The 17,745-nt window shown below is 42.3% G+C and overlaps 1 protein-coding gene across 1 annotated transcript in view; it reads right to left on the reverse strand.

The window, feature by feature from the left end:
* The window catches only part of KDM5A (lysine demethylase 5A), a 51,757-nt gene extending 36,084 nt beyond the window's left edge, over positions 1 to 15,673 (reverse strand). Inside the window, exons 1-8 of the mRNA XM_071551224.1 lie at positions 15,297 to 15,673; positions 13,544 to 13,621; positions 12,395 to 12,517; positions 10,145 to 10,315; positions 9,548 to 9,682; positions 3,923 to 4,028; positions 3,290 to 3,378; positions 235 to 393 (exon numbers count right to left, since the gene is read on the reverse strand). Coding sequence (XP_071407325.1) covers positions 235 to 393; positions 3,290 to 3,378; positions 3,923 to 4,028; positions 9,548 to 9,682; positions 10,145 to 10,315; positions 12,395 to 12,517; positions 13,544 to 13,621; positions 15,297 to 15,461 — 1,026 coding nt within the window. The 5' untranslated portion in view covers positions 15,462 to 15,673. The remainder of the gene's footprint in view (positions 1 to 234; positions 394 to 3,289; positions 3,379 to 3,922; positions 4,029 to 9,547; positions 9,683 to 10,144; positions 10,316 to 12,394; positions 12,518 to 13,543; positions 13,622 to 15,296) is intronic.
* Between the last annotated feature and the right edge of the window lie 2,072 nt (positions 15,674 to 17,745).

Below are 17,745 nucleotides of genomic sequence, written 5' to 3' on the forward strand. Positions count from 1 at the left end.
ACATACCAAAGCCAACGTTTCAGCTGTCACACGGCCATATAACAAGCAGAGGTTATGCCCAAGCTCTATAAAGAATGTTTCTCTCTCCTTATGGCTCATCAACCAAGATTAATGGCTCATCTTGACTAAATTCCAAAATAAATTATGTCTTCTACAAGGATGGATTGGCTTTGAGCTGGATCTTTCCAGGTGCACAGGTACACACACAAAGCTTGAGCAGCCATTGAACTGTACCTCAGCAACGCACTTGGGACACCTCCAGTCACCCTTGGGGACATCAGGCAGAGGAGGAATCAAGCAGAAAGTGTGATAGCTGTCATCACACCCATCACACAACAGCAGCTTGTCCTCGTTATTTCCTCTACCACAAAATAAGCAAACATAGAGATCAACCTGTGGAGGAAAAAAAAAAAGAAAAAGAAAAAAAAGAGGTTACAAGAAATTGCTCATCCAAAAGCTGCCTTTGTTAAACTAAGGAACAAAGGATATAATCTTGAAGTTTGATACATGAGCATTGACACAGTCTCCTCTGGGTTTTGAGAAGCATTGATAATGAATGATTATGCTTCAATTCCCCAAAGCAGCAACACTTGGAGGGAAAGGGAATTTGGGGGGTTGCAAAGGAACTATGCAACTTGAGTTAGACAATTAACTCAAGTAGAATCCCACTTTTCTTATTTTAAGGCAAAAGAGTAGCTTACAGTTTACAGAACTCCCATACTTCAGGCCTCTTATCATGGAAAATAATTCAAACTAAATCTCTACACCATTTACACAGCTGAGGAAAATCTCAAAAAATATTTCAGAAACATTTTTGTCATCACTTGCAACAGTCCAGCGGCATCTTTGCAATGAAAAAGCAGAGATAACAAAATGCACAAACCTACACATTTCACTCTAAAAATCCAAGAGGAAGGGAAGGAAATTGCATGTAAAGGTACCAGCTTCTTTCTTTCTTTCTCCAAAACAAGGGATAAAAACTCCAGAGAGACGTATTAATGCCAATAAAATAGTAAACAATTTTCACAGGTATCTGTTCAAGGTAGTTGCTGGGACCAGAAACAAAACCACACCAACAAGTTTCAAATTTTCTTTGCTGTCACTTCCTGTATTGTCTAAAGGACTTTAATTAAATATAAACATATACAGTTCTTTCATTACAAAGAACTGTAACATAATCAAAATGAAAAAAATGTTATTACTTTATCATAGCTAAAAAAATCACCTTAAGTATAAATTTTTACTAACAACCTGAACTTCATGAATGAAACCTGCTCCAAATTCTGCCACTACTACCCCCAGGCACTGGCAACTCAGGCTATGCATATTTCCTTCATGCAGCTCAAAATAACACCAGAAGTAGTGGGGTTGTTTTTGGGGGGTTTAATTTCATCCAGATGTCAAACACATGTGCCTTTCAGCTGAGAAGACTCAGCTGTGTTAAATACTTGATGTCAACCCTGTCTTAAGTTACACCAGCCTAGTTAAGTATGCAACCTCCCAGCTGGGCAACAATACACTTCTTAAGAAGACTGCTCAGGTTTCCTAAGAAACTATTTTAAAAAATAATGCAGTTCTATTAACAGACATATCATTCTCCCCTTTTTAAAAAAGCCCATGCACTCACCCTCCTGGAGTATCATGTCTGTCTAAAACCCCAAACCAGCTGCTTTTGTTGCAAGCACAGAGAAGGGCAGGAGGTATCTTCGCAGGTATTTTCAGGTTCTCTTCCCCAAACTAACAGTGCCTTAAAACAGTGATGGTAAGAGGAGGTTTTCCTGCAATACTCACTGGCTGCCTATCACTGATAATACCACCTGCTCTCCCCATTCACACACGGTCTCTATACTGGCATAGGTGAGGATTAGTCAAATACAGAAACTGCCCTGAAATAGGAATCAACCAGCAGATCTGTGATTATGCAATAACCACAAACGAGCCTCTCAGCCACAAAACAAAACAGAGCAAGACTATGGTGATACAGAACTACACAGGGATCAGGAGAAAGGACGGGCTAAAGAGCTGTATTTTATCTACCAGTTAGCAATTCACATAAACAAAATCAATTTCACAGTTAGAATTTTACGAAAAGATAAATAAATGATGCAGAAGTATAAACAAAGCTGCTCCAAAGTATTTTTCAGACCAAAGTTATATAAGGCAAATGGATCACCTGTGCACTTGGGATTGCTTTCCTTGAAGATCTCTTATCCAAGTATAAAAAAAAGTGTGGAACCGAACAGTACTAAGTCACAGAATTGCACAGAGATTAAAGTTACACCAAAATAGTTCCAAAACAACATTTCTGTTGCTACAGTATTTTCGTTTTCTCTTACAAATAGAATGGAAAGAGCAAACAAATTACAGTTTTCCATTAAAATAACAAAAGACTAGACAAAATATTTTAAAATTAAAGCATATTTAAGAACATGATATGCTCAGAAGTAGCACAATTAAAAAAAGAGTTGCACAAATTCTAACTTAGCTGCAATAGCACAATGATCTACTTTTTAAATATCCAACTTCTCTCACATTTCCTCCCCCCCTCAGGGGCACTTCTACACATAAAAATATTATTACTGGAGTCTTAGGTTGCCTTGGCTTTCTTTGGTAATTTTAATTATGAAATTTAAAATAAACTCCCCTAAGTGTCATCAGGCCAAGAGAAAAAAGAACAGCTGAATTCTAAGTGAAGAGTCTAATGCATGAAACCATCTATCTCCATTCATGGCTGCATACACATGCTAAATATGACACTTTAAAAGTAGAGAATCATGTGCTATGAAAGACATTAAGAACAACAATCCACTGCTCTTCCATGGCCAAACATCAGAGCACTAAACATTTCATTTTTTTCCTTAGGGGTTTCTCCTGAGTAGAGCTGTATAATGGCTACTTTAAACTCAAAACTGAGAAAGACAGAAAAGGTGGAATTACTAAAAATCAACTCCTGAAGTACTGGAGCACCTCAAAATTTCTTCTAAGGAAGATAATTGTTCTGAACTCAAACAGAAAATTAACTACCAGAGGCATTCAAGCATGGGGCAAGTACAATCAGCAAAAAGCTTCACGTTGCAACAGTCTTCCTGTCCAAAAGATTAAAACAAAAACCTAGAGCACAGATTATTTATCAACATACTGTTCTTTCTTCCTGTACCACTATTACCTGCTGTAGTGTGCATTGATTCATTTATTTGAAGGGGTGGGGGTTGTTTTACGGAAAAAAATTATCTTATTATATCGACTAAATCTTTTTTCTCAAAAGTCACTGCAGAGGAATCAAACTTACAAAGTTGACAGAGAGAGTTCCTTTGCGTTGCCTCATCTGCATTCCAAACGCTTCTGATCTGCTTCCCTTGCGCCTTCGCGTCACCTCATCTGAAAATAAAGTTAAATGCTGTTAATATCACATTGAGAGAGACTGAACTTGCAAAACCACCCCAGATACCCAGCCTGGTACTCTGCATTTCACATCAGAAACTACCTAACAGTCCAAAGAAAGGAAAAATGTCCTGTTATACCTGGCCAATCTAAAATCAGTGGGATTAGGAAAACCATGTTCTGCTTGTCCTCACAGGTGATTCCAGTTGCCTCATGAAACAGAGGGAATTACACTCCTAATTTGTGCACGTAGCTGGCAGGATCACTTTGAGTACTGTCAAATCCTGTTTTACCTTCCAGTCACTCAGTTCATGGAACAGCTGCCTAATTGTTATTGTTACTATATAATACATAAAGAGCTGAAACTCTGCCAAGGCATGTGAAGCACCCTGTAAATCCTTCTCATGAATGAAACCCTAGAACACTTGGCTTTCTCTTTCAAGTTTTGATTTCCTTACTTCTTAATGCTGTCTCTAGAGACATTCAAAAAGATTTAACAGTCTCACTACTTTACAAAGCAAAGAGACCAGGATTTAATTACCCTCTTTATCCTTTGCTCCCAGTGCCAGTCCCATCATCTTGGGTCCAGCTCCAAAGATCTGCAGCTTTTTTAGTTCAGTGTTTCTACTCACTTCTCCTGCCTCTGCCTGAAAATAAAAGCAAGACCACATCAGCACAAACCACCAATGCTTCCCCTCCAAGTTCCTTCATAATTTGTTTATATTCCACTCTCCCACAACATCTGCTCATCAAAAGAAAGGAAACAAGAGGCATGAAAAGACGTGATTTTCTCTTCCTAAAGCAAATGAATATATGCAAATGGAATAAAAGACAGCAGGTTCATCTCAAACTTCCAGATAATTTCCCATCTAGTATTACAGATCAACTACAGAAAACCACCTATGTACAGCAAATAAAAGAATGAGGTTTGACATTTAACAAAAAACTTGAATGCAACAGCAAGATTTTCCACAATCACCATTATACACTCAAGTGCCTGGATTTTAACAAATACACTGTTTGACGAGGGTTTTGTATTTGCTTCCTTGAGTAGAAAGATCCACATGACACTAACGAATTTCAACCATCTTCCTCGGGTTTGGCTGCTCCTGGGTTAGTTTGTGATGAAATGTTATGAGTACAGCTCAGATCACAGCTGCTCATGTTGCAACCTCAAAATCAGAGGTGAAAAGATGCATTTGGTGACAACTCCATGCCCCTGCCACTCCTGTTTGCTGAAGTGCTCTGTTCAACTGAACTTCTTCCTGTTTCCCATTACTGAACTGCCTCATTTTCCCACCACACTGCTGCTAAACTAACAAGAACATAAAGAATATATTCTGCCTTCATCTGCAATGCAACCACCTTGGCATTATTATTTACGTTGCCTCCTTATACTTTGAAAACCCTTTCTGATATGATAGAGAAGACCACTAAACCCTCTCTATCTTCCTCCTGAAATTCACTGATCTCAAAAGATCTCAGTAAGCCTATCAGTTTTGAAGGTGGGTATCTAATTTTAAAAAGGTTACTATTCAAATAACTTCCTGATGATACTTCATTTGTTATTTTTCAAAGTTGCGGCTTTGTATGTCATGCATGATGTGCTTTCAGTTCTTAATTAATAAACAAAAACAACTCTTCCAAAAAGTGTTTAAAATAAGTTCAAATACATTTGCAATCAGGATAAAAAAAGAAAGATGATTTCCATTTATTCAGCCTAAAGCAGTTCTTTTCCTCACTTCCGAAAGACGTTGGAAGAGATTTTGTTTCCTAGGCATTATTTCTCTAAGGAATTTTTAGTGATATTTGGAGTCCCTGTTCCCATTGAGCTGTGTATCCTAACGGGCTTCCTTTCAAACTAATTATTGCTGATATTCTAATTTTGAACACTTATATGCTGCTATTGAATTATTTTCACTTTAGATGTACATTACCAACTCTGTAAGGCCACTGTGAACCTGCAGCTTAACTGGAAACTGTTTCCTCATCAATTCCTCACGTTCTGGACGACAAGCCGTAAGGAAACACACCTGGAGACTTCCCAGTCCCTCATTTTCCATTTGAAATTCATTAACTCAAGCACTGTCAACTAACAGAACCTGACAGAAATAACCCACATTACATTTTTCAGCATAGCCATCATTTCACCAGCATTTATGAACAACCTCCACAACTTCTCCTGCTATTTTCTTGACAGATTTCGTGATGACACATGAAAAATACTTTACTATCATATTTACTAAAAGTAAATCATTAATATGCAGAAACCTCTCCTCAGATTTACAGCTTTATTTAAAAACGCATTACCTAAACAGATTTTTGCAACTCCACTGCCCAGATTTATTGCTTTGGATTCCACTAAACTGCAGTGGATGAAATCCATCCATGTTCAGGTGGAAAAAGCTACACAGTTTTGAAAAAGAACATTTTGCATAATGAAATAGCAATCTTTTTTAAAAATCAGACTCCTACACAATCTCATGAACACTGCCAGGATATTGGCAGTTTAAGATGTGAATGCCAAAAGTTGTAAGAAGCCTCACTGGGCACTTTGGCAGTGTCCCTGAAGACTGTAAAAACCAAACTCAAAACTGTGAGCACATGGCAGTGACAATGGTGCGTTCCTTGCCATTTTCTCACTGCTAGCAACACAACTCACTCTTGCATTGTATTTTCTCCACAGAAGGGAAACAAATTTGATTAAACTGTGATTCTGTTCTCATGTCCTCTTTATCCTGAAGGATACAGACATACTTTTCATATAATCACAGAATCGACTGGGTTGGAAAAGACCTCTGAGATCATCAAGTCCAACCCTTGGTCAACTCCAGTCCCTTTACCAGATCATGGCACTCAGTGCCACGGCCAATCTCAGTTTAAAAACCTCCAGGGATGGGGAATCCACCCCCTCTCTGGGCAGCCCATTCCAATGCCTGATTACTCTCTCTGGAAAGAATTTTTTTCTGATCTCCAACTTCAATTTCCCCTGCAGAGCTTGAGCCCGTGCCCCCTTGTCCTATTGCTGAGTGCCTGGGAGAAGAGACCAACCCCCACCTGGCTGGAACTTCCCTTCAGGGAGTTCCAGACAGTGCTGAGGTCACCTCTGAGCCTCCTCTTCTCCAGGCTAAACACCCCCAGCTCCCTCAGCCTCTCCCCATAGGACTTGTGCTCCAGTCCCTTCACCAGCCTTGTTGCTCTTCTTTTTGGTTCTTTCACCTTCGCAACTGGAAGTAGAGCCCAAGGGCTTTTCCTGTATATGGGCCAATCCTGCTCACACCACCCAGTCATACAGGATTCACACACTCTCTTTTGCTGTTGTCCCACCCTCATCAACTTTGAAACTTTTGCATCCCCACTCCTCCACCCCCAATCTGTAATACCACAATAGTTACAACCAAGAACCAAAACATTTACATGTTTGGGGCATTTGTCAGCATCTCCCAGAGCTATTTTGTTTCACATCTGTTTCCATGAAGGGAATCTTTCAAATTAAAGAAATTGAAGCTCATTTTCTTATGTTCTTCTGCAATCAACGACACTTCCAAAAGAAACCAAAAAGCAGATATACTGCTTAGATGTGATCTGAGGCTAAGAAAATTCTCTGGACATTAAGTTAATATCCTTTGAAAAGACAGCGCTTTTGTTCCAGTACTGCATTTCTTTACCTGAAATCACCACGATGTAACCTCATTAGACAAATCCCTTCTCAGTTAAAATACACCCTGACAGATCATCTATGAAGACACACTGTTTGTTTCTAAGAAAGTACCCTCCGAAACTTAACCTTTCCTTAAAGATATTCTGCTTTCCTAATCTGAAGTAATCCTACTTTTTGTTGTTGTTTTCTTGCAAGCTTTTAGGAACTCAGGTGCCCTTCTCCAGTTTTATTTGTGACAGCTTTCTTTAGAGAAAAAAGAAATATAATAAAGTGTTAAGTTTATTTTCTAAACAGTATCCCTTATCATAACATTATTTTCTTCCTGTTCAGAGACATTGTTTTCAACTGACATTTGATTGTAGTATTCAAAGATTCTCAACCCATCCTTTCCACAAGAGAATAATCATTCCCTCTTTTTTTTTTCTTTTTTTTCCCCATTGTCTAAAAATCCTGAAATTTGCTTTTTTAAAGTCTGACACCCTCTTCTACTGCTGTGGATGTTCATTTAAAATTCTGATTACTATCTTTATGCTTTCTTATTCATTCTTAGGCAAGTTATCTGCAAGAAGATGGAGAGGATTTTCAGAAAGTACTTTTAGCACTCAGAAAAGCTCTGTGGAGATGCAGGGGGGTCTGTGGAGTTATTCAGGCTTATTCCCCAAGCATTGGACTGCCTGGCACACTATACATGTATCATTCAGATGGCTCAGCTAGAGCAGAATGACATTTATTCAGCAGTCTTTACATTACTTACACATTACCTGTTCTTTGAAGACTGTTTAGACAATCCCTGGTACAATTCCAGGTATACACTTCAAACAATAAACAGTGTCCTATCTACAGTAAGGAGGTACACTGAAATCTGGAACAATTTCTCTTTGTTCTTAGATATTTACCTTCTACCACTGAGGGCTATTGAGGAAAAAAATCTGTCTCTAAATGCAGTTCCAGGCATGACTTATGATAGTTATACAAAGCTTCCAACATAGCCAGAAACTATTTCTCCTGCCTATGCAAGTAGGTTGAGTTTTTCCTGACAAGTTGTTTCAGCCATTCTAAGAACTGTAATGCTCAAAAGAGAGCTTGGCTACCAAGCCTAATAAAAGGCATTTAAAAATACACATATTTAATTTTACAGATGATACAAATAAAATAACCTCTCATTTCTGAAATGCTGGCCCTTTAAAAACATGAAGCAGCTACACAGTGCCAGGATCACCACAGGATCATTTTTCCAACAGGGAGAAATGAGGAGTACCATTACCCTAGTGAAATCAGCAGAAGATCACACAGGATCTTAATAACATAGTGACACCTCTACACCATGTGTGAGAAAAAAGTCGTAATGGCATTTTCCTGTAAGATTCATTAAAATCCAAAAAAGAAAGAATTCCACATAGCAAATGACCACTGCAGTTCATGCAGTGTTCTCAGTTTACCTGGATAACCTACTAACAACACTTCATTTGAGATCTGGTAAGAGCAGTCTGGGCTGCTTATGTGATACACTGTTACATGGTTACAATAAATAGCATCAAGTCAGCTTTAGTAAGCTGAGAAATCAGACTAAAAAAGACAATGCAATCTAAATTATGATATCAGAGAAAAAAGTGAGTTTATAAAGGATACTCGAATATATCAGTGACAAGAAAGATGCACTTGAAAAAAAAAGCAGTTTAAGAGCACTATAAAAAACTCTGTGGTGCTGAAACTAAGTGTAGAATGGCATGAAGCAAGTAGGAAGTTGGTTGCATATGAATCCAGCTTTCGCCCACACTCCGCTGATGAGCCAGCAGGGAGCCACCAGACCTCATGTGAAGAACCTCAGGATGCTGCCTGCAGTGGATCTCTCTGTCAAAAGGTGAAGGGCTGCTTTAAAAAGTGCAATGGAGCCACCAGGACAAGACCCCACAATTGTGTCTAATGAGACAGCATTTAGAACAGTCCCGATCCAGTCTGAATTGAGATGTCCTAGGGGGTATTCTCAGGATCGAGTATCAGCTGGTAGAATAACCAGAGGTTCCTGCAGCACCAGTAATTCAGAAGAAAAGAAACTGCTTTTCAGGAGCAAAGCTGTAGAAGCCCTATATACTTCCAGCCATCAGGGATCATCCCCTCACACACCTGTAGCATTTTGGTCTGCTCAGTTTGACAGCCCCACATGCAACTCCACAATTAACAAAGACTTGCCTACACATATTTGTGTAACTAAGGGCATCTGAAAAAGTTTTAAAAAACACAATTCACAAAGAGCTTTCTATCTGTTTAGTTTTCACAGATATATTCATTACCAAGGTACTTAGACAGCTTGTCAATAAATAAAAAGCAGTTTTTAAAGGTTTTGATAGTAACAGTGCATCTACCACATCAAACCAGGTCTCAGAAAGACAACCTCCTCTGGATTTTATTTAAATGCAGACTGCTCCCTGGGGGTGCTTTAGAGGAGGCTCCCAGGCCGAGGCTGCTGCACTGGTCTCTGTCTGTAAGGGCAGGGTAAGGGGGTACCTGGGATTTGACACGCCGGGTTCTCTTCAGCACAACGTTCATTCTTGAGGGCTGCTTTGGGGACGTCTGGGCATCAGAGCCGAGGTCCTCAGCCTCCACCTTCTCCTTGAGATCCAAGTTAGGCTTCTGAATGCCCTAAAGGATCAGAGCACAGGACACTGTGTTGATTGGCCAGGCAGTGCCATTCATTCCACGGCCTGTGAATCATTCTGTTTGCCAGGAAACAGCACAAGTGAAATCACATGGCATTACACACACTACTGGGACAAGAGGCCAATAAATCCACTCTTCAATTAAAGAAACTGAATCTCAACTATCAGCTTATCAAAAGATATCTTTCCAACTAACCATATCATCTTTTGCCTTTTTTTCCTTCCCAATGGGGTTGACTTCAGTCCTACCAAGAAACACCAGACAATAACTACACAAGGTCACCTTTACAAGTTCCAGCACTATTCTGTCACAGGTAAATATCAGGGTGGTTCTCCCTTTGTTTGTAGAGCTAAAGCTTCTAAAAGCACAGACTCTATGTCCTAGTTTTGTGCACTCTGTGCCATTTGGGCCCCCTGCTCATCCTGTGAAAGACAAGGGGCTCACCATAAGGCTGACTCCAGACTGGAAGAGCTCATAGGGATACAAGATCCGTTCATAATGAGACTTGAGTAACGACCCGGTGCCTTTTCCTGGAAGGTAGCCAAGACGACTTGCTACTTTAGACCATTTCTTCTCTTTAGTGACTACTTCAAAGCCTCCTTTGTTGGCAACAATCTGAAACATAAAAAAGTTAAGGGTTTTGAGCTGCTCTCACCACCTTGCAAAAGCAAAGAGTCAATTACACCAACCAAACTTTAAGAGGTTTTCTGAAAAAGTGACAGAATTCTGAATTTAGCTTTTGTTTCCTGAAAGACTAGTACTTTAGTAACAAGCACTTACTTATTCCTACTAGTTCATACATTTAACCTGACAATTTACCCAGTAAATGCAAACTGCATACTGTCCTAGACAGGAGGAGTATAACAGTTCAGATTAATGGTGTGTCAGAAAAAAATACAAACCCTACCAACAGTAAAAACTCAAAACTTAACTCTCACCATACTTGTACTCTGATGCAAAACACAGGTTTGCCCAGCAGAAAAGCCCTTGCTAACAGTCCCAAGGCAGAAGAGTGTTGGAGCTCAGAACTTCAGTTAAACTCTCACAAAATCGTGAATGCAAGAGAGATTACTACAAAAAGAGGAATAAGTGAATTTACCTTCCAATTAACTCAGCCCAGTTTTTACACCTGAGCTCAACTGGTTTGACACCAGTAATTCACATACAGAACTACCACTGCTTATGTATGAAAAACAGCTGCTTCCAAGTAATGACTGTAACAGCATGAGCTGCATCCTCAGAAACACTGGCAACATTTCCACTGCCTCCATGTCTTTTAAAGTTTCACTGGCAAGTAGCTAAAAACACTTATTTTATGATTTCATTTATATTATTGTAAGGCTAACACAATTTCTACAGGAGTGTAGTTTTGCATTGCATTTCTTTACACATGAGGACCAAATTTCATGCTTAACATTTCACAGACCATGGAAAGACATTTTGTTACTGGAGGGAAAGGTATGGTTTCCTTTTGAGGCAAAATTAATTCTAGTTCCTCCTATAATCAGACACAGTTAAATAAAACAGTGCTCATTATTTTTCCCTCATATTTACAAAAAAGTTCTAGAAGAGCCTTTTGAAATTAAACCTAAATTTCAACTTATCTTTGAAATGTCCATGACAATTTGTTTTATAAAATTATCTATGCATGAACAACAGCTAGAGAAGCCACTAACAAATGGTATGAGCTTAGACATGCAAATCTGCAGCCAACTCAAATGTTCTAGTTCATAACAGCGACCCAGATATTCCCTGACACCCCTGATGTTCTGCCTATCTCCCAGAAAACCACCACAGACATGAAAAACAAAAATACTGAAAGGCATTTTAACAGCTTCTCCCTGCACTTTATCATTACTTCCAGACTTGCCAAAATACTCGACTTTCCTTCCTTTAAAAATAAAACCTATTCAGATCTTTACATTTTTACTTAGTCATGAGAAAAAAATCTTGATGGGGAATGGAAAGTGATGTTCTAACCTAGAAGCACTAGAACTTACCAGAACTTCAGTCTTTACCCTGCAAGAAGAAATCTCCCTAGTTATACTGACAAGCCATTCTTAGCAGCCAAGTTTATAACGGTACACATATTTCACCAGTGCAAAAGCAAATTCCAACAGGGATTTAATTTGTGTGTAAGCTTTGAAAGACAACACACCAAACATAACCACAGTGGCACACATTTCCAGCCAGCCTTAAGCCAAGTCTGTTTTTAAATTAATTATTCCTGAAAGTGACATAAATTCTTGAAGATACAGATCTATAAAAACCTCTGCTGGGAGAGAGGAGGGAGCAATGATAATTAATAACAATTCATTACAGAATTGCCAGGCCAGAGCTGAACTGCACACAGGCACTTTGCTGCCTTCCCAAAGAACACCTCAAGCTCCTGCAGCTCCACCACATGTGAAAAAGGAGAGCTGAAAGGCAAGCTGGCATCAGGACAGTCAAGCTACACAAGGCAATGAATACTTGTGTATAGAATCCAACCAAAGGTAACTGATTTAACTGCACTATGATATCTCTGCCATAATCATTCAAATTTGAAATGTTATTTCATTGTATTTTCCCCCCACTCCCTTAATCTCTCCATTAATGAGGTTGGTGCTCTACAACAAGCCCTCCCTGCTAGTTGGCTTTTAAGCTTGAATGCAAAACAAAGTCCCTGCCTGACTAAGGGTTACAAATACTCACCTTGCTCAGCCCGTAGAGATCCAGAATCTTCCTCTCGACCACAGGGATTTTTAAATTGGATCCCTGAAGTTCCCAAAATTTTGCTAACTGATCCAAGAAGTCCAGCTTCACTCTTGTCATTGCCTGCAATCAATAAAGGCAGACAATTATGAATGTCCCAAAACAAATGTCACAAACCTTACAGTTTTGAGAGAAAACAAGGCATTTTATAATGTTTTCATTTTCAGTGTAAACATTGCCAAGGAAGGTATTTCTCAGTCATGATAAAAAACTCTAGAAACAGAAACACTGATAAAAAAGATCTTTACAAACAAAGACTTGTATATGCTTTTCCATCTGCATTTAAACCTATAAACCAAACCCCTGAGTTTCTTAGTTTGAAACCAGAATGCAAACTTATGAAAAAATAAGTATTCCAGAAAGAAACAAAAGAGTAATTATTAAAATACACATTGGTGGGGAGATGGAGAGTTATAAACAGGTTTTATTTAAGCCTTAACCATGCAGAGGGGCCTCCTCCCTTGAGTATTTCTGGAGGACTCAAATCACTCTCCATAAGGAGACCCATTCACAAGCCAAACGATACAGGACATTTTGGCACACGAACAGAGCAAGGCTTTGAGAAAAGTAAAGAAAAGCAAAAGCCAAGGCAGAATGGAACTCGTGCTGCTTTCAAGAAGGCTCACTGAGATTTTTAAATCATAAAATTAACCAACTATAATAAGCCCATAAAAAATCAGTTCATTTTAAGGCTTAAAAGGCATTATCAAGATAGTATGAGGTAACCAGAGGCTTCAGAACAGCAGTAAATATTTCAAAAATCCTTGCCTGGGGAGCTCTGAAGGCCAGACACTGGCTGCTCTTACTACACATATGGTATTTGGAACTCATTTTAGACATTTCCAGTTGAATGTGAAAAACTCTTGTGGTTATTTTGGGTAATGAAATAAAAAACAGACTTTTCTCAAAGCCATGGAGAGTTATTTTATACGAACTCTGCTACTGCCAAGTATAAACATTGATGTGGTCTGTGGGATTTCTAAAGTATCCCCCATTCAGAAACCGGCCAGGATGAGAATCCCAAGCAGCGGGACCTCCTGCTTTCAGTGCGAACAAACAATTGAATCAACAGTGGAACAGCTCACTCACCTCCAGCTCGTTCAGGCGCTGAATTCGCGGAGTGAAACGAAAACTTTGCACTTCACATGCAAATGGAGGCTGCCAGTCCTAAACAGAGACAGAAAGACACTTTATTGCTTCCAGAAACTTCTCAAAAAATGCACAAAACCAGAAGACCCCAATAATGTCTGAATAAACAAGGTTCCAACAGTAAATGAGTTTCTCAGTACAACTGGTGATATAATTTTCCAATTTTAGGGCATTCCTGTGCTTATACAATAAAGTTCCTCCCACAATACTTTAGTTAAAGATCCTCACAGAATGAAAAATGTAAAAGAAAATGAGGCTCAAAGCATTTCAGCATTGCCTCATGCCAAATTTAAGTGGTACACCCTGTAGCTTGTTGGTTATTTACTCTAAAAATAAGTTCCATATAACCTGCACACCGAGAAGTTCTCACTGCCAAAAGCAACAAAGATAAATAAAGCACATTTTAACACATCTACCGTTTTCATGTATAAAGATAAGACCACCAGCCAGGAGCCCAATATTTAAGAGAAATGGAGCCTTAAATAATGACTCTCTCAGCACCACCGGCTGTCGGTTCAACCACAAGTACCTCCCAGCCCTGTCTCTCAAAAATGAATTACAACATCAGAACACGCAATTCAGGTTTTTAGCACATTTTATGGAAGCTTCAGTTATGTCAACAAATACAACACAGTAAGGACACTCCACGCCTGGGGCACAAGCCACACAAAATATTTATTATTTGCCCTCTTGCAGTAAATAAAGGCCTCAAGTCCAAGGCTAAAATATTGACAACTTGCAACAATGGAAAAGGGTAATAAAATAAATCCGTAAGATGAGTGTGAAGCGTCTGATTTAGTCCCTACTGCAAAGGGCTAAAGCGAGGCCTGCACCTCGTGAGACCCCGCAGTGCAATCCTGGAGAAACACAAACACATCCAACGGCCAGGAAAGTTCTAGTTATTCTCAACGAAGAGGGCCTGGATCGGTTTCTTGGGGCCTCTCAACCTGAGCCATTCTGCTTATTTTAGAAAGGGCAGCCTCGCGGAGGTCAAGTTTTCACCGTGTCATTAAAACCAACTAAACAGATTCCGGGAACCAAAACAGCTCAGGAGAGGAAGGATCATGAAATCCAATCAACAATGTCCAAGTTGCTCACGCTTTCTTTTCAAGTTTTTATCTCTCTCGGTGTTTTCAAGTCTGAGCAGCCACACTTTTGCACTTGAATAATTTAGGGATCTGGCTGCCAAAGTGCCTGATGTTCTCGCCGAGATGCTTTGCCAGGTCACCGGGCAAGTGATCGTAAAGCAATGACCGAGTCACCAGAGCGATTAAGTCTCTGCCTTCTAAACTGCTACGAATAAACATAATTCCTCGGCACAAACAGGCTGGCCGCACTCCTCTCAACAGTTTCAAGTTTATGCTTACAAACAATAACCTATTAAAAACAAACAACGTCCCTTCTCGTTCCTCCCCTCTCGGAGTGAACGCCCGATTTCACCCGCGAAGCCTTCGCAGCTTTCCCGACTCATACGCGGGTTGTTTTTGGCTGAAGTGACGAGAGCGGGAGGTCCCGGACACGGCCACGCACCTCCTGCAGAGCCACCCCCGCACCCCCCGCTCCGAGGGCAGACACTCCACAGGTCGCTCGGTGTCCCCGGCCTGCCGGGGGGCACACACGACCCCGCGGGCGGGCGGGCGGGGGAAGGGGCAGCGGCCCCTCTCGGCCCCGCGCTGGGCCCCGGGCTCGGTACCTTGGGGGGCCGGATCTTGCAGATGCCGGTTTTCTCGGCCAGGCCGCGGATGCGCCCGATGAAGCCGAGCGGGTCGCTGAACTCCTCCCAGCTGGGCTCGAACACGGGGCACTCGGGCGGCGGCACAAACTCGGCCGCGTAGCGCGACCCGCCGCCCCCCGCCATGGCCGCAGGGGGAGGGGGGCGCCGGCGCCGCCGGGAGCGCAGGGCGGAGGGGGCGGGCGCGGCGCTCAGGGGCCGTGCCGGGGGCCGAGGCGCATCCCCGGCGGGCGGTGCCGGTGGCGCTGCCGATGTCGCTGTCCCGTCCTGCCACTGTCCTGTCCTGTCCTGTCCCGGCCCCGCCGCTCCCCCCGCCCGAGCCCCGCTCCTCGCGGACCGGCCCGCCGGAAGTGACGCGCGCGTCTACACCGCCCCCGGAACCGCGAGGCGCGTTGCCTTCCGAGACAAAAAGTAGTCCCCCCGCCGCTCCTCCGCTGCACGGGCGGGTCCCGCACCCGCCGCCCCCGGGACGCCCCTCCGACAGAAGCCAGCGCGAACGCGCTCCAACCGCCGCCCCTCAGCGCCCCGCACGGGGCGGGACGGCACCGCGGAGGGGGAGGGCGGGGCCGCCGCCACTTCCGCCGCGGAGGAATGTGCGAGGAAATCCGAGCCATTCACTTCCGGTGCTGCGGGGCCGCGTCGCCCATTGTCTGGGCCGGACGGAGCAGCCTCGGCGGGGCCGCCCCCGGGGGGATGTGCCCACAGACCGGGGTGGGCCCGCCGCAGGGCCCGCCCCCGGGCAGCGGGAGGGCTCCCCCGGGCCCTGGGCATTCTCCGGGGCCGACGAGTAGCCAGGGCAGGCCCGGGGGGTGTCCTGAGCTGGAGGGGATCGCAGGGATCATCGAGTCCAGCTCCTGGTCCTGCACAGGACACCCCCAGGAGTCACACCCTGTGCCCGGGAGTCCAAACGCTCCTTGAGCTCTGTCAGGCTCGGTGCTGTCACCACTGCCGCCCTGCCCAGCGCCCAACCTCCCTCTGGGGGAAGAACCTTTTGATATCCAACCTAAACCTCCCCTGACACAACTTCAGGCCCTTCCCTCAGGGCCTGTCACTGGTCACCAGAGATCAGTGCCTGCCCTTCCTCTTCCCCTCCCGAGGAAGTTGTAACTGCAGTGAGTTCTCCCCTCAGTCTCCTCCAGGCTGTGCCAAGTGCTCCACCATTCCCCCCAGCCCCTGCTCTGTGCATGGATACCCTGCTGATCTCCCCTTTCACAATGTTTTATTTCCAAAGTCAAGTAGTCACAACTGGGGACTCATTAAGTACCTCTTTTACCCATCCATTGCAACATAGTCTTCTAAAATAAATTGCATGTTGCTGTTTTTTTGTTTTCTTTCCACCAGCAAACTGCCTTCAGTGTTCACCAAATGCCACATTTCACTTTATTCTCTGTGAATCTTTATTCTCTGATCATTCAGACCTTGGCTCTGATGTTCTAATTCAGGTTCATTTCCTCCTCCTGTTACCATGAGGCTTCAGACCAAGACATTTATCTGCATTGTTGCCCTTCCAGACTGAAGAGATGTTGTCTACATTTTACGTGTAGTAAACATGTCTCCACTGCAAATGATGAATTTTGTCCAAATTATAGGTAAGAGCAAACTGATCTTACAGAACATTGAGCAAATTTGTGTTGTTCCAAAGCATTTTGCAGGGGATCCCTGACATGGTTGCTTGGTACTTTTATGTAAGACTGTGTAAGCATGTGGAATGCAGATGTTTCCTTGCCACTATCCAGAAATTATATTTTTTTATATTTTTCTACAAAAAAAGTGCTACAAACTCCTTCCATTTTTAGTTTCTTTTATGATTTGGTTGTGTCTCTCTTCTGATCAAGCTGTACCAAAGTCCTCTGAGGAAACACTTGTGTATTGTATTCCCAACAGCAGAATCAACAACCTTCCCAGTTTGAAGATAAGCAATGACTTAGCCAGGAATATGAGAGGGGAAAACTCTCCATGCTCCAAAGTTTTGTTTTGAGAACCAGGCTTTTGCTGATTTCCCTGCAGGCTGTTTTGGTTTTGTGTTAAAAAGTTTGGGTTAGTGGAGGGCTCTGGAAGGCAATGCTGGGAATTGTGCAGGTTTTCCTAACAGCAAAAAGCGACATATCCCAAATAACCTCAGGGGACACTTTTTCCATCCTATCAGTTCTGTGAGAGATCCTTTTTGAAAGAGAATTTTACTCTTTTCCCCATTACCTGCTCCAGTTTAGGGGCTGTTGGCCTCTGAAACACAGGTCCATGCTGGCACTTGTGTACCCCTGTCAGTCTTTATTCTTCTTGGTTATCTGGGAGTATTTATGACTTCCCTGAGAGGAGACTTTAGCCCCTTGTACAATGTATTCACCTGGAGAGAGCACCCAGTCCAGCTAAGGGGAATCACTGGATATCCTGAGCTGGAAAAAACCAACAA

Source organism: Pithys albifrons, chromosome 3 (genome assembly GCF_047495875.1).
Source record: "Pithys albifrons albifrons isolate INPA30051 chromosome 3, PitAlb_v1, whole genome shotgun sequence".
Lineage (NCBI taxonomy): Eukaryota > Metazoa > Chordata > Aves > Passeriformes > Thamnophilidae > Pithys > Pithys albifrons.